At 42.0% G+C, this 23,215-nt stretch overlaps 1 protein-coding gene across 1 annotated transcript in view; it reads left to right on the top strand.

Annotated features, from left to right (window-relative positions):
* Positions 1–16,469, top strand: part of dpy19l1l (dpy-19-like 1, like (H. sapiens)) — a 49,867-nt gene extending 33,398 nt beyond the window's left edge. Inside the window, exons 16-22 of the mRNA XM_033640830.2 lie at positions 2,932–3,011; positions 7,403–7,427; positions 11,734–11,853; positions 11,999–12,173; positions 13,311–13,410; positions 15,847–15,972; positions 16,160–16,469. Of these exons, the coding sequence (XP_033496721.1) occupies positions 2,932–3,011; positions 7,403–7,427; positions 11,734–11,853; positions 11,999–12,173; positions 13,311–13,410; positions 15,847–15,972; positions 16,160–16,331 (798 nt within the window). The 3' untranslated portion in view covers positions 16,332–16,469. The remainder of the gene's footprint in view (positions 1–2,931; positions 3,012–7,402; positions 7,428–11,733; positions 11,854–11,998; positions 12,174–13,310; positions 13,411–15,846; positions 15,973–16,159) is intronic.
* Positions 16,470–23,215: the final 6,746 nt, after the last annotated feature.

The raw sequence follows: 23,215 nt of genomic DNA, 5'->3' as shown, positions 1-23,215 counted from the left end.
TGAATGAGTTCCCTCTGAGCAGTAAGTCACTAAAAGAGTCTGAGAAGTAAAACATTCAGGACGCCACAGTTTGTTCCACACTACTGAAGCTGCTCCTCTTTTTGGAACCACCACGGAGTTGGTAATAATTTCGCTTTCAGCCATGCTTGTTGTTGCCGTGGGTAACAGTATGACGTCAATATGTCAACAACTCAAAATATTGCGAGTGTCACAATGTGAATTTTCACATCATATTAAATATTAGCTCCGGAGGGAGCTCGGAGTAGAGCCGCTGCTCCTTCGCATCGAAAGGGGTCAGTTGAGGTGGCTCGGGCATCTGATCAGGATCCTCCTGGGCGCCTCCCGCTGGAGGTGTTCTGGGCACGTCCCACTGGTAGGAGGCCCCGGGGCAGACCCAGAACACGCTGGAGGGATTACATATCTCATCTGGCCTGGGAACGCCTTGGGGTCCCCCAGGAGGAGCTGGAAAGAGTTGCCAGGGAGAGGGATGTCTGGGGTGCTTTGCTTGGCCTGCTGCCCCCGCGACCTGGCCCCTGATAAGCGGGTGAAAATGGATGGATAGATTAAACGTTATACCGGTATTATTGTGAATGAGATGATAGAGCACACCCCTAATGTGTACTGAACTGAACTGAACTGAACTGGACTGGACTGCTTGGTGGAAACAAGGCTCAAGACAGCCCTCCTCTCTTCAGCTCCAGTTGGTGATTCAACTCCCTGATGGAAGCTGCGTAGTCAGTGAACACTATCACAGCCAAGTTCAGCCGATAATGATAGTTTGTAAAACGTCCTATCAGCACCTATTGATCAACCAAAACAATAAATCGGTCAACCTCTAACAGACACTGCATGTTACATTAACATTAAGCCTCCACGTCTGTCACTATGTGTTACATTAACACACATCTTCTAAGCCCAGCTCAGACCAAAGATTCGCGATGAGACGAAACCATTTAAGAGCGTTGCAGAGAAAAGTTGCAGCGGTGTGAACTAAGGATAGACCGATACATCGGCCGGCCGATATATCGGGCCGATATTTGAGTTTTTTACTTGTATCGGCATCGGCCGATACACGCGTGGGTTCACGGATTTATTTTTCCCTGGCATGATTTACAGACAGGCATCCATGGGCAGCTCTGTGTTGCCGGAAGACCCTGCAGCGCACATGCAGTGAATCCTACTGTGTACAGTAGTTGTTATTTTATTTATGCTTCAGCTTAAATATTTGTTTATTTTATAAAGACATTACTGGAAGATTTAAGAGCACTGAACTCTTTTTTTTATTTGAATGTATAATAATAATAATAATATTCTACCTGTTCTACCTCAACTTTCCATCTTGTTTTAGTATTTTTTACTGTTCAATAAATGTTTCTTATTTTAAACTTGAGACCTGTAATATTTGTTATCATTGTGTCATTTTTTTGATGTAAATTGAGGGAGCAAAAGCAGTATCGGCCCCAAATATCAGCTCAAGAAAATCGGCTGTCCATAATCGGTCATCGGCTAAGGGTGATGGAAAAAAATCGGTATTGGCATCGGCCCTAAAAAATCCATATTGGTCTATCCCTAGTGTGAACTGATCGGTCTGAGCTCGACTCAAGCCAGCTGATGGTGTCACCTGCGACTCTGCTGGTCAAATCACCAGCGACTGGTGATGTAACGCACGTCACCTGTTTCTACAGCCAATCAGCTTGTAGTGAAGTTAAAATGACCGCAGGTGGTGTGTTTGCTTGCTGCGGCAGGTACACCTTCTTCGCTGCTCCCTCTGTTAACGTCCACACAGCGTGCCAGTGTCATTTTCTCTCACTGTATTTCTTGTCTCTGCACCAAAACACCAAAACAAATCCCCTGTATGTGAAAACGTACTATAGCAGTAAAACTAATTCTGATTGTTAGATAAATAAACTGAAGGTCCACTTCTTAGTTTTTTCCACAACTTTCAACCACATCTCACCTTTTCCATCTGCACCACACGGTCCTGTCATCACAAGATCAGAGTTAGAGTCAGGTTTATTTCCAAGTCGTAAGTTTTCACATACAGGAATTTGCTACGGTGCATCAACAAGAAACATGAATATAGAAAAACTTCCAATAGAAACATCAAAAATTACTGTTTAAAAATCAGAAAATGGATTCAAGAGTAGAAAGAATCCTACTCTCTCACTGCAAAATGCATAAAAAGAGTCGAACCACAGGGACGCTGCACTCAATAACACGTTGAGTAATCAATCTGCATGCATACTACATCAACATACATAATAAAGGACAAACAAGATGTCTTTTGGTAAATAAAATGCATGAAGAAAGTGCAACACAAAATAACATTAACACCTGTCTTCCTCAGTCATAGTCTGAGAAATGAAGAGTTTTCTGTTGAGTGTGTAGTAAGAGAAATTGTACAGATATGAGAAAGGGTCAGACTCCCATCTCACCTGTCAGAACAATACAGCAGGCAGACAACAAAGTGAGATGCCAGCTCACGGCAGCAGGAAGACAAAGCTGCGAGTCGATCTGCTCTGAATACTGCGCATACATTTCTCCCCCTAAGGAGAACGAGTGTTTTTAAATTCAGGTTATACTCTTTGAGAAAACTGCAGTGGTCTTATTTGCTCTGCATGTGACGACATTTACATGAGTATATTTAAGCTTTGAGAAAGGAAGCAACAGCGAGATTTTTTCCTGATTCCTGAAACATGAAAGAGTTTTTTGGGGGGAAGCATCAGGGAAAAAAAGATATTTAAGGAACTGCTCTTTATGTCGCCTAATCTCATTACACCTCGCCCACGCTAAGCTAAGAAAACATAAGTCGATTTGACAAAGCATGGTGTGCAGTACATGAGCAAGCTGTTAGGAAGATATTCTCCTGTGGTGCACTGTTTGTTGGAAGCATGACATGTGAAGGAATCTCCTTTTGCTTTCACTTTTCAGACAGTCCAGGATATAGTCCGGTTCCTGAGGGACGGAGGGAAGACGTCTGTGAAGCCTGACGATGCTGATGAAGCTGCAGGGTGAGCGTCCTGAGGCCTCCTCGCTGGCCTGATGTCACTATATCTACTGGTCCACTCTATTGATTACTGATGGTTTTAAATAGGAAAATAGGAGTGTTTTTGTCATAGTTTGTTATCAAAGCTCTTAACCCTTCAAAACAGACAGGAGATCATTGTTTGCATGATCCTGTTTAAATTGATCTAATCATGATCTTTTTGCAGCAGATATCAGATGGCAAAATGGTGCCTCATTCCAATGGAGCCTGGCTCTGGGTGTAGTTCTGTGGTATGGCCCACTGAATATGTGCAGTAGTGTTTCTCCCTGCCCGCCCATGAGTTCCCGCTCACGTCATGAGTTTTCAAAACACTTTTTTCGGCTTGAGGAAAGTTTCACCAATATAAAACCTCCATGGCTCAAATATTCATGCTAGAAAAAGTCGTAACTGACCTTGTCTGCAGTAAGGCTGCCCCCTAATGGTCGACCAAACAATAGTCAACCAGAAAGATCGGCAAGATTTCATTGGTCGCTTAGTCCCAGAAAAAAACTCTATTAGGAGCTGCTCTTTGTCAAAATAAATCAAACCTATATGACTGGACCATGTGGGAATTTAATTTGAAAGGGCAGACACAGGAAGTGTCCACGCTCAGCAGTCAGACAGGAGTCAGGTTAATTTCCAGGGCTGGTACCTGCGGTTATTCCACAGGCTAGTTAATAACATGTCGGGCAGGAAATCCAAAGTGTGGGATCATTTTGAGAAGGTGAAGGACGAACCCAAGGTGATATGTAAACTCATCTTCATTGGTCGACTACAAACATGACGTATCATCTGAAACATGGAAGTAGCTACATGCCCATTAGCCCACAGCGTCATTAACAGGCGGCTCGCTCAGTGTGTGACGTGCACTTGTAGATAAAATATAGGCCTATATTAATGAAGGTTCATTAGTACGGTTTTGTATTTCTCTGTAATGTAGCACAGTGTTAACTCAAACCACCAAAATATATCATTTAATAATTACATTCATATCAGAAACATTGATTCCTCTGAGGAGGAGGTTGGCACCCGTATGTGTTTCATTACTGCCACCTATTGGATTTTATCCGTTTCACAGTGCAAAGTATTTACAGCGCAGTGTTTCCCACAAAATTATGTCTGTTCTTGCCCCTGTGTGTCTGTCTGTGTCCACTCTCTAAATTCATAGGTTTTTGTGGGACAGTGAATGCAACGCAGGAGGAACTCTTAATGAATCCTTTGTCTCGTCAGCAGCAGTTTGGAGTTCTGAGTAGCGACGTCGATAAATGATCAGTAGATCCAATCACAGCTGTTCAGATCAGATTGACGGATGAGAGGAGCAGCTGTTTGTGAGTGAAAGCAAATTTTTAGACCCAGCGAAATGAACAGTTTCACTTCACTGCGCCTGGCGTTCTGCTGCGTCTTCTGTCTGTGTCTAGAGTCGCTCTGTGCTGCGAGACTGTGAAACAAAGAATAAACAAACGGTATATATTCCAACAGCACACCGAAATATGGTTGTAGATGTTTTAATCTGGCGGGCTGTGTGGGAAACACACCCAAATTGATCCCATCTGCGTCACTTTCCACTCTATAACCCAGACCCCATTGTCTGAGCTGGCGCAGTGTACTGTCTTTATCTGCTCCATAAAAGTCCATGATCTTCCAGAATCTCCTGGCAGCATCCAGCACCATCTTTATCCCTTCTGATTTTCCCTATTTTGACTGCACAGTTCACAGCCATGGCAGTGAATGCTGAACTCCCCCTCTTCTTTTCCATGCAGATATTCTGATCTGCTCCACTTCTTCTCTGCCCCGGCTCCTTTTGTACTCCAACCATTTCATCGTTTCTTATCCTCTTGGTAGCTTCTGCATATGATAATCCCTTTTCCACTCTGATTTCATTCATTTGTACTTCTTTCATTCTCCGTGGACATTGTGCTGACCCAGCATGATGATTTCCCTCACAGTGTGGACCCTTTGCTCTCTCTTGTCTTCACACATAATATAACAATTTTCCTTCCCGCATCTTCCACTTCTTCCTACTCCTCCATACACTGCAGCAACATGACAGCTGAAACATTGAAGAGGGGCTTTCTCACATGGCCTCACTCTGTAACTCAGTTATTCATGGTACATTCTCTCTGGTAATTCCCCTTTAAACATCAAACACACAGATTTACAGTCCTCCTTCTCTTCTGTCAAAGTTGTGAGTCTCCGTGCTTCACCAACACCTGCAGTATCCAAAAACAACTCGGCCTCCAGTGACAGTGGGACTCCAATCACCACCTCCTTCTTCCTCACCTCTGATGTGAGAGTGAAGCAGTTCACACAGTAATATTCTCCAAACAGATGAATTTTCGGGGCTGTATCTCTCTGACGCTTTGACACACACTCAGTAATAACCATTTAACTTCTTGTAATCACCACCAATCTTACTTTCTGAAGTTTTCCTTCCACAAAATGTCCGACCACGTGGATCCTTGTAAATCCCATCTTTTTGTGTCACGGCTATCGTTCTAACCAGATACATGTCATCCTTCCATGCTGATGAACTAGAATTACTTGATTTTCTTTTTCTTTTATTTTCAAACCTTCTTTGTGAATGTTGCTTCTGAACATTTTTTTTTTGCAGCAGAAAGTTAAAGCTTCTGTTTTCCGTGTCATCATGTTGGACACTCATGATGATGTCATTACGTAACGTTTCCTGCGGTTCAAAAACGCGCAAATGATGAAACTATCAAACACCTGCGCACTCTGCTCAAAAACAAACGACCATACGTCACAGGCTAAATGATGTGCATAGTTCAAATAACTTATGGAGTGTCTAGAAATATTTTCTTTGAATCAGTGTGTTTTCTGTGTTTGTGTTGTAAATTAGATTTTTTTAAAAAGCACATCCGATTTTTGTATTTATTTATATTTTTATGCCTCAGCGTCAGCGATAGCCGTGGCTGGATTCTTTGCATTCTTGGGTCGTCTGCCCGTTTGTACGTCCCATTCTCATGACCTCGATATCTCAAGGTCGCCTTGAAGGAATTTCTTCAAATAACACACAAGCGTCCACTTGGACTCACCGATGAACTGATTTGATTTTAGTGGTGAAAGGTCAAGGTCACTGTGACCTTGTGTCCATCTCATTCTCGAGAACTCAGTATCTCAAGAACACCTTGAGGGAATTTCTTAGAATTTGGCACAAACATCCACTTGGATGTAGCAAGGAACTGATTAGAATTTGGTTTCCAAAGGTCACTTTTGATAATGAGAGACTGGAAGGCTGTATAGAGCCCATTATTTCAAGAATGGATCTCAGAGATGGGTACACACTTGCCTGAGCAGGGGGGGGGTGATTTTGATTTTGCTAACATACCATACACGGTGTGCGTATATTAATGTGTTTGTGACAAAATGTTGCGTGTAGTTGTAAACATATAGAGACATGTTGTCGGTATTGCATACAGCTCTTGTTGGGTTTGTGATGAGTGCAGGAGGGTGGATGTGGCGATGGTGTAGCCGGAGGAAATATCTATATAGACACTACTACATGGACACTTATCTGTTGTGGACTGTGAGTGGACATTTAACAGTGGTATGGTTGGACTCAGGCGAATCGGTGGTGCAGTGGTTAGCACTGTCACCTCACAGCGAGTGGGTGAATGGTTGTCTGTCTCTATGTGTCAGCCCCGTGATAGTCTGGCGACCTGTCCAGGGTTAATCCTGCCTCTCGCCCAATGTCAGCTGGACTCCAAAGACTCCAGCCCCACCACAGTCCCCAACAGGATAAGTGGTTACGGAATGAATGAATGAATGAATGAATGAATGAATGGTTGGACTCTGACATGTTCACTTACGTGTCATGTTAATACTGTTATTTTGATTTACCTCAGTTTATTGTTTTTATCATTATGGCTTATTAGCTTCTACTTTATCTATCAGCATAATATAAGTAAATCCTTGCCTGTTTTATTTCTTTCTTTTTTTTTTACGCCTGGTGTTGTTTGGGGAGCTTTTTGTGAGGTCAGAGGTCACTTTGTCAACTGTCATGGATACATATGAGTCTGCACAGATATGGATGTAAGTGTAACTGCAGCTTGACTGGTTCATGGAGTTATTTATGCCACAGTTCCCCCCAAAAATTGTCAATTATTATCGTTCATTACTTAAATATCTTTTTAGCTCAGATTGTACAGATTTTAGCAATATAAAGCATTTGAAGACACCACATAGACACATAGAAATGACATCACAATAAGAAAAAATACCAATGTAGGCACTGGTGGACCATTTTTATTGCAGTTTCAAAGGGTTAATAAGCAGTATCTTGATGTATAATATTTTGCACGTTATTTTGTCTCAATTTTACAGCTGAGTTGATTTACTTCTGTCTGTTCTGTGTTTCAGGTCTGAAATAGCAGCAAAAGGAGAGGTGAGAACAAACACTTTTCACATCCTTTATGTTAAATTAAATATATACACAAGCGTTTTCTTGGTAACACCTCAGTGTGAACTCGCAGGCTTTTTGTGCAGCATCGCTCCATTTTTCTAAATCTGTTTTATTTGATTAGATTCCTCCTGTGCAGTAATGTCTGCTCAGTGACTATGTCCCCAAGTTATTTTCATCCCTTTTCTCATTACTAAAAAATGAAAGGCAGCTTCCCCTTCTGCTCTAAAATCACACTGTGCTGCCTTTTGTCAGCTTTCTCTCAGCTGTGCCGTGTCGTTTTCTGTAATATCCCTCCCATGGCAGGGAGACGTGCAGATGTTCGTCCATCAGCCACAGTGTGTGTGGACGTTCCCACAGTTTCCCAGATAATTGCTTTAATGTTTCTGTGTGGCTCAATGAGCAACACTGCAGAGCCCCAAAGGGTGTTCGCACTCGTCACAGGGACAACCGTGTTCAGAGAGATCAAAGCATCATGCAAATATCATTATACAGTCTGTCTGGTAAATGAAGCATTTCTTCAGAGGTCTTCAGAGTGAGCTGCCTCTAAAGAGATCATAGCTCCACTGACAGCAGGGCTGCTCCTGATTTTATACACACTCACTGCTGTCATTTTAGTGTGATAAAGTTTGAACACAAAATGTATTTGTATTAAAATTAGAGTAGTAGATGTTACAGTAGATGTCAGTCGACACGCCTCAGTTTGATGAAGCAGGAGTACCACTACAAAAGCTAAGCAATGCACTGCTGTGGACGAATCACCAGCAAAACGTATTTTAGCCACGTAAAAAAAGGCCTGGCTAAAATACTCAATATAATAATAAAAATAATAATAATACATTTTATTTAAAAGGCACCTGTTAAAACACCCAAGGTCACCTTACAGTGTAAAATAAAACACTGCAATAAAATCAGTAAGAGGAGCAGTAAGTGACTCATAAAGCCCTGCTTCAAAAGATCCTAACTGTCCCTTTAATAAATAGTTTCTTATCTATGATGCAGAATCTTACATGCCTCCCAACATTACACCTCAGTTAGTTTGATGTCATGATTATCCACTTAGAGAGTTTGTCAAATGGAAAGGTAATTTTAGCAATTTAAACAGGACCTGTAATGACTGCCATATATTCTATTGTGTACTTTTTTTAGATTATTTTGTTAGTCTACAAAATGTCATACATAAATGTAATTCCCATCACAGGTTCTTAAAGCCCAGGGTGATGCCTTTAGACCGCTTGGGTGTCAGAGGGTTAATCTGATAAAACTATATATTGAATTTAAAAGGGTATAACATTAGAAGATCAGCAAATGTTTTGTGAAGCAACACACACACACACACACACACACACACACACACACACACCTGCCAAAGGTTTCATGCTTTACCACGAACCGACAGCAAGAGGCGGCAAAGCTCCAAGAAACATAATGAAGAAGACTGCAAGCTGGCAGACATGACTGTTAACCATAGATAGATAGATAGATAGATAGATAGAAAGAAAGAATCTGGACAGATAGATAGACAGATAGATAGACAGATAGATAGATAGATAGATAGATAGATAGATAGATAGATAGAAAGAATCTGGACAGATAGATAGATAGACAGATAGATAGACAGACAGACAGACAGACAGAAAGACAGAAAGATAGATAGATAGATAGATAGATAGATAGATAGATAGATAGATAGATAGATAGAAAGAAAGAAAGAAAGAAAGAATCTGGATAGATAGATAGATAGATAGATAGATAGATAGATAGATAGATAGATAGAAAGAAAGAAAGAAAGAATCTGGATAGATAGATAGACAGACAGACAGATGGATAGACAGACAGACAGACTCTGGATGGACAGATAGATAGATGGATAGATGAAAGATAGATGGAAAGACTGATTCTGGCAACAATTAAATCGTAGGCAACTGGACTTTGATTTTGTCTAGAAGACGTTTCGCCTCTTATCCAAGTGGCTTCATCAGTTCTCAACGCATCAGTCTAACTAGTCCTCACTAGTCTGACAAACAGTGGAGTAAGACTCAGGTTTTTAACCTCTGTGGAGGTGTACACCCACCACCCTCATAAGACAATACTTCGTTAGTGGAGTTTCACTGGACCATTGTTTGGATCAGGTGAGTCACACTAATGAACGACGGTCGTTAGGAGTGGGTGGGGCCACTGGTGAGCAACAGTCGTTAGGCATGATGTGTGGTTACCAGTGAACGACTGTCGTTGTGTTTCTTTGAGCCACTTGAGGTTAGTTTCGGGCAGTCTTTGTTGTTCAGTCTCTTAGGGCCGCATTGTAAATGGAGGATAGGTGGTGTCTCAGGCCACCTCCCCTGTTTAGAGACGGTTTCTCTATTTTAACGTAGATGGATTCTTTCACCCCTCTTTCGAACCATCTGTCCTCTCTGTCCAAGATTTTCACATTGCTGTCCTCAAAGGAGTGAGCCTTCTCCTTTAGATGTAAATAAACAGCAGAAACTGGACCTGAGGAGTTTGCCCTTCTGTGTTGAGCCATGCGCTTGTTTAATGGTTGTTTGGTTTCACCAATGTATGAGTCCTTGCATTCCTCACTGCATTGGACAGCATATACCAAGTTGCTTTTTTGAGTGTGTGGTACCCTGTCTTTGGGGTGTACCAGTTTTTGCCTGAGTGTGTTACTTGGTTTGAAACACACAGGAATTTGGTGTTGGTTGAAAATTCTCCTGAGTTTCTCAGACACCCCGGACACATAGGGTATGACAATGTTCCTGCGTTTGTTTCCTTCCTCAGCCCTCTCTGGGTTATTGTTCTTGTTGGATCGTTTTGTTCTGTTAAATGTCCAACTAGGATAGCCACAAGTTTCCAACGCTCTCCTCAAATGTTTGTGCTCCCGTACCTTTGCCTGAGTGGTGGTTGGTACATTATCAGCCCTGTGCTGTAAGGTTCTGATAACTCCCAGTTTGTGCTCCAGAGGGTGGTGTGAGTCGAAAAGAAGATATTGGTCTGTGTGTGTGGGTTTCCTATATACCCCAATGTGGAGGCTCCTGTTCTCATCCAAGTGTACATCACAGTCTAAGAAAGGTAGGTGGTTATCATTAACATCTTCTCTAGTGAACTTGATGTTCTTGTCCACTGAGTTGATGTGCTCAGTAAAAGCCTCCAGTTCTTGGGATTTGATCTTCACCCATGTGTCATCCACATATCTGAACCAGTGGCTTGGTGATGTACCCTTGTAAGAGTTCAGTGCCTTTTGCTCTACCCTTTCCATATACAGGTTTGCCACAGTGGGGGATACTGGTGACCCCATAGCACAGCCATGCTTATGTCTGTAAAAAGTACCGTTAAACTGGAAGTATGTGGTGTTAAGGCACAATTCCAGTAACTGGCAAATTTGTTCTGTATTGAGATTTGTTCTGTCCTGTGTAAGATGATGCCTCACCGTTTCCGCTGCTTCCCCGGTTGGGATGCAAGTGAATAGGGATGCTACATCATATGATACCATGGTTTCATCCGGTTCTAGCCTTAGACCCTGGATTTTTCCTGCAAATTCGTGCAAGTTTTGTATGTGGTGTGGTGTGTTACCCACCAGAGGAGCTAAAATGTTAGATACATGCTAAATGTTAGCTACATGCTTTGCAATATTGTATGTCACTGAGTTTATGCTACTGACAATGGGTCTGAGTGGGACCCCTTCTTTATGGATCTTGGGGAGTCCATATAGACATGGGATGGTGTCTTGTGGGTAGAGTCTGAGGTACTGAGGCCGGTCAAACGTTCCATCTTTTTGTAATGCCTGTAGACATTGTATCACCCTCTTTTTATACCCGCTGGATGGGTCTCGCTTCAGGATTTCGTAGGTTTTGGCATCATTGAGTAGTGTGGAGACTTTTGCTTGGAAAGACTGAATGTCTAATTTATAATTATAAAAAAAATAAACTAATAATTATTTCAGCAGTCCCCGACAGTGACACAAGTGTTAATTTGGGAAGTTAAAACTGAACTAAAGGTTCATTCTCTTAGTTGATTTAAAATGTCCTGTGAGTTATTATACTGCAGCAGTGTTAAACAGTATGAACTAAGGAAAAGCACTTTGTTAGGATGACTTCAGTGAAGTGATGAATCCAGTTGTGGTTCAAACATATTTGGATCAGACAGCCTGCTCTGAGCTTTGTGTTTGTCTGTGTTTGTCTGCCTCGGCTGCTGATGACATTGGTCTCAGTTCCTGGTCCATTATCTTGCTTGTTTAATTTCCTCTGCACCTTTGTGTCATTTTGATCCGACTGTGTGTGACCTCGTCTCTCTGCAGCTGGTGTACCACAGTCTGCAGCTGGTGGCGTTTGCTGTCCTGGCCGTCCTCATCATGCGTCTGAAGCTCTTCTTGACGCCCCACATGTGCATCATGGCCTCGCTCATCTGCTCCAAACAGGTCTGTCTGTGATTAAATATATCAATAAATTCTACATTTAAAAGCAGGTGTCTGTTCTCTTACTGTCACAGTGTTTATACCTTTATGTAGTTTGTTGAGCACACATTCTGTAAGGCTCTCTGTCTCCCTGTGGTGGCTCTGTCAGCTGTTCGGCTGGATCAGGGAGAGGTTTAAACACCAGGTCGCAGTGTTTGCAGTCATGGCCATCATGGCCATACAGGGAGTGGCCAACCTGCAGGCCCAGTGGGGGATCATCGGAGAGTTCAGCAACCTGCCGCAGGAGGAGCTGCTGGACTGGATCCATGAAAACACCCGCCCTGGTGAGTGAAGTCGCCAGCTACAGAGGCTACGGTGAAAATGATGATCCTGATTATTCTGCCTGATAGAAAGAGTTGGTTGATGAGAGATTTATTCAAGACTACATTACAAGTTCATGATGAACTGCAGCAATACACAGCATCTGGTAACAAAAATAATAATGTAAAATAAAATTTAAAAAACATGTCTGAATGTATGATGCCCATCCCCACCCTGGACAAGTTTGCTACTTTATGCAAGCTCTCTTAGCTTTTTCAGACTGATAAATACACAATAAAAACTAACAAATGTTAACAATATTAATATTCTCACACCTGTTATCCTCATTAAACAGAGAAATACAGCTGTACACCTTTTGAATTCTCGTTTCTCTGGTTCACGGAACAAAGACTTGCTTGACTGTCTTGTTAAATCATTGTAAAATACGTCTTTCAAACTCAACAGAAACAAAATAAAACTCACTCACATCTTTGTTACTCTTGTTATGCATCCAGTTGAATATTCCAGTGTTCCAACAACTTTTACTAACTCTGGTTTAGATAAAATAAACTCTTAATTCACTGAGTTAGATGTGAAAAACATGTTTCTCCCCAAGGTCTCTCTCTGCTGTTGCTGGCAGGCTGTTTACAGTCAGCCAGAATCATGGTGTCTTGTAGCTCAGCTGCCTTTTCAATCAGTAGAGACTAGAGGCTGACCTCTGGTGGTGCATGATGTGCACTACATACAATAAGATAAAAAGACAGAGGAGCACTAGTACTCAAGGGTGGCATTGAAAATCAAACTGTCAGGATTTCTAAATGTGTGTGTCAGTGATACACTCTACAGATACAGACACTGAAACTGTAGTGAAAGATGTTCTGTTACTGGTATGATGTCAAAGTGACCACCAACAGATCAGTATCAGTCTATCTTTGCTGCAAACTGCACGCATCACACAGAAGAAAGTGAGACTCTGAATATCTACCTGAGCTGTGCCTGAGTCATGCTGCTCATGCGGGCAGTGTGGCTGCTCTAACATGTCAACATGAGCACCATAATTAAAAGCAAGAGGCTCCACAGAGGTCTCTTCCTCTCCAAAGCAAACAGACCAGGTGATTACAACAGGCTCTTTAGTGTCTTATTTGGTTTTATGTGTGCAGATGCTGTATTTGCCGGGGCCATGCCCACCATGGCCAGCGTGAAGCTTTCCACAGGTCGGCCCATCGTCAACCACCCCCACTATGAAGATGCTGGTTTGAGGTCAGTGCCGTTCAACAGCAGCACAACTGCTCATACGTTCAGAGGAGGGACACAGAGAGAAAGAGTTTGTCCAACAAAGCATTCATATTTGTTTAGAGGCAGTTTAAAACTTGGTGTAAATCTTGTCTGTTTCTCCAGCATGCATCAGTTACACTTTTCTCAGCTAAAGATAGATACATAGATATTTTAGAGGGAAATTTAGGCACCAGTAGCTTATTACACAACACATACAAAAACACAGATGTACAGAGGGATAGAGCACATAAGCATAAGAATGAAAACATAAGAATAAAAACACACAGGGATAAAATGATGGTCTGGCCCCAGGACTACAGAGAGCTGTTACTACAAAGACATGCTAATGATAATAATGGAGGTGCAAATACAGTGGTTGACAGTGCAGGTATTGCAGTGTAAGGTGATGTGTCGTAGTGTAAGTACAGTGCAGGAATATTGAATACCATGCCATGGAAAATTTGTATGTAAATAAATAAATGTATAGATCCATTCATCCATTTTCATCCGCTTACCCGGGGCTGGGATGCAGAGGCAGCAGGCCAAGCAAAGCACCCCAGACGTCCCTCTTCAGCTTCTCCTGGGGGACCCCGAGGTGTTCCCAGGCCAGATGAGGTATATAATCCCTCCAGCATGTTCTGGGTCTGCCCTGGGGCCCTGCCCTGAACACCTTTAACGGGAGGCGCCCAGGAGGATCCTGATCAGATGCCCAAATCACTTCAACTGACCCCTTTCGATGTGAAGGAGCAGCAGCTCTACTCCGAGCTCCCTCCAGGTGTCTGAGCTCCTCCCCCTATCTCTAAGGCTGAGCCCAGACACCCCACAGAGGAAACTCATTTCGGCCGCTTATATCCGGGATCTCATTCTTTCGGTCACTACCCAGAGCTCATGACCATAGGTGAGGGTTGGGACGTAGATGGACCAGTTAATCGAAAGCTTCGCCTTCTGGCTCAGCTCCCTCTTCACCACGGCAGTCTAGCGTAACGCCTGCATCACTGCAGATGCCGCATCAAACTGCCGATCCAGCTCACGCTTCATTCTACCCTCACTTGTGAACCAGACCCTGAGATACTTGAACTCCCTCGCCTGAGGCAGTAACTCTCTCCCAACCTGGAGAGAGCAATCAGTTTCCTTAATGTTTAGATACCAGTGCAAATACAGGTTGTTCCTGGGGGTAACTTAGCCGGTAACTTCCAGTCCAACTGTTTATGCCTCTGCACCAGCAATAGCCGTGGCCAGAGACATGCTTTCGGGTTGTCTGTCCCATCCTTGTGAACACAATATCTCAAGAACTCCTCAAGGCAATTTCTTCAAATTTGGCACAAATGTCCACTTGGACTCAGCGATGAACTGATTAGAGTTCGGTAGTCAAAGGTCAACTTCACTGTGACATCATAATGTTCTGCAAAAACACTTTTCTGGACATTATTCAAGGTTATATCTCAGGAACAGAAGGGGAGACATTTGGTCAGATACTGAACTGGCGACACTAATCTTGGGTCTTTAAAATGTGCTGATTGTATAGATCTTCTGTGCTGCCGGGGGAAAGATGCATGTGAATAATAATAATTATTATTATAATAGTAATTCTAGTTTTTTGGGTTTTTTTTGTGCGTTTCAATAAAGTGTGATTTACAGGATCATTAAAAATCTTCCTGTGATGACTCATTTTCCGGAACAGCAGACAGGGCATCATCCAAATATTTGCAGTGTCAATGTCTGAATGTAGAAACTTTGTGTTTGATTTAGTCCTTATTTCCCGTAACTTTGTGGGTTTTATCAGTTGATTGTCTAATCTTATTTACATTTAAAGTTTCATAATCATTGTGTCAAAATTGTTGGCCGATATTGTTGGAAAACAGTTGTGTCAGTTCAGTTTGGATGACTTCCTCCCTTTCCACCAAGCAGTACTGTTCAGTTCGGTTCAGTTCAGTTCGGTATGCTTTTTTTCTGTCTCCATTTTGAAAAGTTGTGGATGGTACCAATGGAAGCGTTCCGTACCGTCCCCATGTTTGGTCCCCCCTCTGTTGGGGTACCTAGCACACAGATCTGGTACTAAAAGGTGGAGCTGTGAACACTGCAGTCTGATTGGTCAGTAGAGGACGGTCACTCTGCTCAGGGCTGAGTTGTGTCTGGTTTTGAGGCTCATGTAACCACTGTTCATACTGTGGAGAGTTTTATTAGTAAACTGTAACTATAAAATGAAAGGATGTTTTGCTGCCTCTCAGCCCAGTGAATGAAAAATAACTTCATTCACTGGGCCGACTGCCGGTGACTTTTAAGGTGGAACGTTAACTTGTAATGATGGAAATGAGGGCTAGTAGTAGTGAGGGCTTAATGCCCTCAGAGGAACAAGCTGCTCATGTTTCTTCATGGACACATGGTGTATAACATACATTGTCATGTTGTATTTCCTGGCAGGGAGAGAACTAAGCTGGTCTACTCCATGTACAGCCGCATGTCTGGAGAAACAGTAAAGGGGAACCTGATGAAGCTGGGGGTGGACTTCTTCGTCCTGGAGGACTCCTGGTGCACCAGGCGAACCAGGTACTTCAACACTATGAGTGCCCTCTCGTGGGGGGGCGGGGGGTCGTTTTCTTTCACGTTTTGATTTTGGGTGTATAACAGTTGCTTTATCCTGAGTTTGCTACAAAAAGCAAACTAGAAGATGTTGATTAAATTGAGATGCAAATAGTTTCTGATTATTCCTGGTTTCCTCTCTGTCTTCGCTCAGGCCTGGGTGCAGCATGCCAGAGATCTGGGATATTGAGGATCCCCATAATGTTGGTAAAGTCCCCTTCTGCACCCACATGTCCAGGAGCTCACGACCCCACTTCACCACAGTCTTTTCCAATGACATTTACAAAGTTCTCAAAGTCCCCAAAGCCACTAAAGATCTCAGATAACACAGCAGGACGGACTGGTTCAGCAACAACCTTGTTGTTCTTTCCACTATTTTTTTTTGTTTGTTTTTTACAGGTTTTGATCAGTCACTGCCATTGCTGCTTTTTACTCAAACCCCCATAGCTCACCTTATTTGCAGTGCTCTGATTCGTTGAGCGGTGGACATGCCAAAACAGTTTGCGATGAGTCTCCACTCTTGGTGTGCTTACGGTTCTCAGTATTAAAGGAACTCCCTGTTCCCCACATTTTGCCAATCATCCTTACTGCTGCATCTTTGTTATCCAGCAACGTTCCCATCTCGTTCCTGTTGGTGCCCAAGTGAAAGCCAAAAGGTTTCGTAGCTCTTCATTTAATTTGTTGCTTTGGTTCTGTTATATAGAATCTTTAGTTTAAGAAACATCGTCCTCAAACAGATGCTGTTCATACATCAGTATTGTTTCTAACTGTGTCAAATTCATTTTCTTTGACTTTGGCTTAAGAAGTACATTTTGTCTGGCAGGACCAATCGATGATGTCCACATACTGTGAAGCAATACCCTTTGCAAACTTGACAAAAGCTGACTCTTCTATTGTTATGCACAGTGTTGATCTCTGAAAAGATTTTTCACTAGTACACTATTTTTATAATTTATTTGCGTGGGTATTTTTTATGCAAACTTCAAGGTGTGGAGATGTTTTCTTTAGAAGCCAGCGGTGTTTTAAGAGTTTTTGGAATCACAGGGGGAAATTCTGTTCTTGTGTTTGGAAGCTTTTAAAAATCTTTTTAATACATATCATTCAGCCTCAGTGTCCAGATGGAATCCACTCAAGAATTTTAACAAAATTTCACATTGTAGAAAAGCTTTTCTTCTTTATTCAGTTATAAAGTGGCAGAAAAAAGGCTTTTTAGACCTTCTCTAACTGTGCTCTGTAACTTTCTTTTTGTAAATACCCAAACAGTTGTTTTGTAAAATACCAATGTACAGCCTTTAAAAGGTTCTTTTTGTTCCTTCAATTATTGTTTATTGCCAAAGGAAGTCTTGTTATTAAAGCTGCATATTTGGGGTACTGTAGCACATGACAGATGTGTTTTTAGTGATGGAGAACCGTCAGTTTGTGACTTCTGTAACAGTCAACCCAAACTATTTGTAGCAGTGGATTTTATGTAAATGGTAGCAGTCGTAGGTTTCTTCAGGTTTCTGGTTTCTGGATGCATCAATGACCGTTCAGTATTTTAGGAAATACACTTACATGCGTTCTTGCTGCGCGTTAGACGAGAAGATCGATAAAACTGTCCGGTCTTTATGGTAAATATGAATGTTAGCATGGCTTAGAGAGTGAGTGACCTCACATGGTGCTTTCGTAAATTCAGTGTAATGCTCTACACTAAAATGAGAGCCCTGTTGGTCGAAGAAAAGGAGCGTTATATTTCTACATGAATTAACAAACAGTGAAGCAATAGCTAATGTCTTTGGAGAATTGTTTTGCCTCCAGCTAAGCCCCGCCACCAAAAAACATCATCCTGTTTACCAACAATAAAAGGGTCTATAAGAAATAGTCCAGTTCAGTAAAACCACAATTTCTATTTTTACTTTGATTTTTGGACCAATTAAACAAATGAGAAATAAATATGTTAATTAATGATCTTGTAGGCAGATTTTGTTACTGTTGTGGTGAGTCAGGCTAGCTGTTTCCCCTTGATTCCAGTCTTTATGCTAAGCTAAGCTAGGGGCCTGCTGCCCTTAGCTTCACATTTAATGGACAGATATGAGAGTGGTATCGATCTTCCCATCTAATGTTTGTCAAGAAAGGAAATAAGTGTATTTGTATTGGAACGATTCCTATAAGAGGGAGGAGTCGTCATGATGGAGGAGTAGCAACGGTGAGAATTTAAGGAGCGACCACACAGATATTGAGCGGTTTCTGTTACATGTTTACTCCTCCAACATGATGGCATGTCCTTCACAATTATTGGTAACTACTTCTCAAATATTCTGTGATGGGTTTTTCATTTCTTAAAAAGGCTGCAAGTGTCTCTCAGCTTTAATGCTTTTTTTTTTGTGTATGAACTTGTAACAGGTTGAAATCATTTTGGTACAACACACCTCAGTGCAGGTGATTTCAAGGAGCAGGCACCAGAATTAGATCAAAGTCCTGCTGTGGTGAGATTAAAAGTGCCGGAGCGAGCGGTTGAACAAATCATATGGTGCACATTTAACCTGTGACATTTGGTCCATCTGATTTCAGAGCTGTTTGTTTGTATGCTACTCGTATGAAGACTGGGGTTTCATGGTGTAGAAGTTATCTTGTTGAGTCAAGTGCCCGTTTTTAAGGAGTGGGGCTGTCGTCACATTTCTCAAAACACTTGGACATAAATAGTTTATTCCTGTCGCAGGCCTAAGTGTGTATCAGATGTCTTTTATAATATTTGTCTATTTTGTCTGTATTTTAAAAAATAAAATATTTGCCATCAGAACCACTGCTTTTTTGTCTTCAATGTACGTTTGAAAAAATAGAAATCAGACCATTATTTTCCTTCTTAAAAGGGAACTGCGGGATTTTTCAACTTTGTCGACAAAAATGTGGAACTTTGTCTCAGATTTGAGCATTTACTGCAGAAATCTTGTATTTGGGTGTTATGATGACTGAAGATATTAGTGCTTTTTCCTTCTAATTTTACTAATCGACAAATTTCACATTCACAAATGCACATTTACAAACCAAAAACCTATTTTTTAAATTTATTTATGAAGGAAATGGTTCAGTAGTTGTCAACGATCTCTTCCTCACAAATCAAAAAAGCTATGGAGGTGATAAATGTATGCACTATCTACAGAATCCTCAAGTGAATCTTTTACAAGCCACACACGGCTTTATTTAACTTTATTGATAATAACAATAATAATAATAATGTCTTTATTAAAGGACACAGAAAAAATGTCCATAGCGTAATAATAATTTATGTCACATTTGTTTTGCTGTTGTCCTTTAATGTTTTCAGTGCTTATGTTCACTGTGTGTTTCTGCTCACAGGAAGCGTTTACAATGAAGATCATTCAAAAAAAGAAAAGGAGCAGGTCTGAGCATGCGCGAGCGAACCCACGGATTATGAAGTGCGCGATGGTTTCCAAAAACCCCACAAACTGAGGACTGCTCCTGTCTTTGCTTTTTTTTTTTTTTTTGCTTTAACCAATTCAAAATATATATATGTATAATTGTGTGCGTCCGTTTAACCAATTGAGAGTTACTTTATTTGTAACGTTAATTAAGCAAAAAATTTTGATTTGGTGACGATGAGTCAGGTGACCGTAGGACTTTGAAGAGCGGAAACGGTGGGAAGGCGAGCACGAAATGGCGTAGCAGGAAAAAAAAAAGGAAACATGGATAAAGTAGCAAAGCGACGGGCTAAAAATAAAAGTACAGCAGTGATATTGTACTTCTGGAAAACATACCGACGGTCTGACTTTTTTTCATTAGTCTCCTCATGGGCGACGAACATGGCGAGGACGATGCTAACACTGCTAGCAAGAAGGAGGTCAGTAACCGTTAACCGTTACTCAGCAGCAGCCATTAACATCACCACTCCAGCTGCCCCGCCTCGACTTGAACCAGACCAGCAGCATCGAAGAGTACCTGAGTATCAACCTGACACTGAGGCCGGCTGGGACAGCCACATGTTCAGCTGCCGCACTCCCGGGATCTGTGCCCCGGAGCCCGACACCGACGCGGAGGTGGCCGCCCAACGGCCGAGAGTAACACCGACACAGAGGACAGAGACCCGGAGGTGCATGCGGGTAGGCTACCAGTTTATCAGCCCCACAGTTTACCTCATAATGTTACTCTTTATTCAGTAATGATAACACGATATATGATTTTTAAACTAGCAGTCTGACGTGGAAACGTTCGGTTAGCTTTTAGGCTAATAGCAGTTGCTAAGTTAACGTTAGCTTACAAGTCGCCTTGATAGGGATTGAGTGGTTAGCTATCTTAACTATAGCATAGCATACTAGCTGAGGACTTCACGGACTGCAACTTTTATTATTTTCACTTTTGTCATTTTGAAGCTAACAGTCTTGCAAGTAGTAACCCTTGAAAAATCCTCAGTCTTTGCAAACTCCTATTCCATGACTATCAACTTTCTGACTTGTGACACATCCCTAGATGTAAGTGTCAGACTTTTTACAAGTATTTTATTTATTGTTTTTACTTGTATTTTTATTTTAGAAATGCAGTGTTAACATATCCTGTATAGTGCTGTGTTTAGACCATTTTTTAAACTTATATAATTATAAAAAAAAGCATAATGATGCAAGTACACCCTTTAAAAAAAATTTAACAAGAATATTTAGGATTGCAAAAAAGAAAAATTGAATATCCGAAATAACATGTTGCTGCTGTCCTTGGCTTTGTATGAGTAGAGGAAAAGTCTGCGAGCCCCTCGGCTACTTTATACAACACCACCCCTCGCCTGCAGATTCGAGGTTGCTGGACAGCGGCACGCTGGAGACTGATTTGTTTGCCCACGGGCGGCTGCCGTGGCAGGGCTGCCTCGCCGCGTCCTTGATCTTCGGTTTTCCAGCGGACCGTTCGAGCAAGTCCGGCTTCTCTGCTGCTAACGCTGCTGCCGGGTTACAGCTGAGGAGAACCTGAGACTCTACTGACTGCGTGACTGGTAGACGGCGGTGGGTGGCGCAACAGGCCAAAACACAAATTCAAAACATAAACATGATTTGCGGACCGCAAAATCTTTTTTTAAATGCGAATATTCTGGCTGTTCTATTGTTGTCAGTGAGATCAGTATGTTATATGAACATTATTCCTTAGTCTCTGTGACATATTAGGATGATTTTATGACTATTTGCTTTAGATTTCTTACATATAGGTCCTTTAACGTGTGTGACTGTGAACGTGACTGCCTGTGGAGTTTGTAGACATTGCGCCCACAAGTTATCCTGGGCCCTACTGTATTTCAGAAAGCAGGATTTGTGAACACTGAGTATGTTGAGCCTGAGATGAGGGAAACTCTGAGTTTTCCTGAGTCAGTTACTATGGCAACTTAGGCCGTGAAGCAATGCTGCTGGCTAGCAGGTTTGCTTCATCTAAGCCTGAGGCTGAGCGTGTTGCAGGAAGGAGAAACATGGCGTGTCCTTTTTGAATGAAGTCGTGGACATTTGAACACGGTTTATTCAGAGGCTGCTGCTTAAGGAGAAGGCGATTAGACTCCATTTGGATTTCTCCCCAGAGGAGTGTCTGTATGAAAGATACAATTTCACTTCACACTCTATCATTTATCTAACAATCTGTTGCACCCACATTATATCAAATACTACACATTGTGGATTTAAATTATCATCGGAGCAAATTTTATGCATTGCCTTTTGAGTCTTCTGCAGCGGCAGTTTTCTTTATAACATCAGGGACACTGAACACATCAGCAGGACAGCGGTTTGTCAGGCCATAAGAAAAGAGGCTCTGGCTCTGAAAAGACTTTTGCCCATTTTTGTGGTTTTCCCTGGGCATAAACCAGGATCGATTATCAAAGTATTTACAAAGGAGTAACGGTGGCTTAGCAGATGGAGCGGAGGCTCCGTGATTTGACTTGCAGGCCTTGATGCAGCAGCCGTGGGTTCAAGCCCAGCCTGCAGCCTTCCTGCGCATGTCATTCCCCTTCTCCTCTTAACGTTATGCTGTTTTGCCATTAAAGGCAACAAAAGCCCAAGAAATAATCTTCGGAAAAAAAGAGGAATCCCACAGAACTGCAGGTTTGTCAGTGCCCCATCAGCTCCATCAGATTACAGCTGAATAGGAGGATTTATTTATCAAATTATATTAAAATATATGAACACTGTTGTGATGTAAAAATGTTTCTATATTTTCTGTATTTTAGACACATATTAACTCATCACATTACAAACGTCACTTCACATTACCTATTAACACTCTGCAGTCTTTTCCCATCACACCTCACGCTGTTTTGCTGCAGCTGACGTATTAGATTTTTTTTTTTCATGTCTTCATTCGCGGTCATTAAAATCTCTGATTCAGTTGGGATGAAGCAAGTGTCTTTCTGCTTTCTGCCACTGAAAATCATGTTATCTGCACTCTACTGATGATGGCATGTGGTGCTCGCCGTGAAATTGCGTTCCTCAGGCTGAATATACTCAGAGTTGATTGAACTGATTCTGATCAGCTGTTCTGGAAAACTCAAAGTTTCTCAGCTCAGGCTCAGTCAACCCGGAGATCGGGATTAGGCTCAGAGTTTACTGAGCCCGCTTACTGAAATAGGGCCCTGGTGTGTGCAGCATGTGTGGTCACGTGACTACCTGGCGTGTAGCAGTGACCAACATAGACGCGGAAGAAGAGCATGAGCACGGCCAAGAAAAGGCAGAGTTGGTGGCGGAAAAAAACCCAAAGTCTATTATGTGGCGATACTTTGGATTCAGGGACGGCGATGTTGAACAGAAAGACGTGCTGTGTAAAACTTAAAAAGTTAAAGTTGCCACGTCCTGCGGCAACATGACCAATCTATATCAACACTTGAGACAGCACAGAGAAAAGTACGAAGAATGCATGCGAGAGAAAGCCAAGCCAAGTAACATTAGAGACAAAGAGACAACTGAAAGCCACCAGAGCCCCATAAAACAACAGCAAAGCACAATTACGCATGCATTTGTAAGCGTCACGCCATATGCAGCAGCGCACACCTCATTACATGTGTCGAGGAACAACCAATCATAGCCGACAGATATCTTTCCCTTCTTCCATAAATATCAGTCTGTGATAAATATGATATAAGATATAAGAAGTTGATCATTTTAGTGAATAGCTGCCAGATTTTTACATCTGTCACATAGACAATATTTTTGGCCTAATACACACTTAAAAACAGCACCTGGAAGAAGATCAG

Source organism: Epinephelus lanceolatus, chromosome 10 (genome assembly GCF_041903045.1).
Source record: "Epinephelus lanceolatus isolate andai-2023 chromosome 10, ASM4190304v1, whole genome shotgun sequence".
Classification (NCBI taxonomy): Eukaryota; Metazoa; Chordata; class Actinopteri; order Perciformes; family Serranidae; genus Epinephelus; species Epinephelus lanceolatus.
This window is presented reverse-complemented; position numbering and strand designations above follow the sequence as displayed.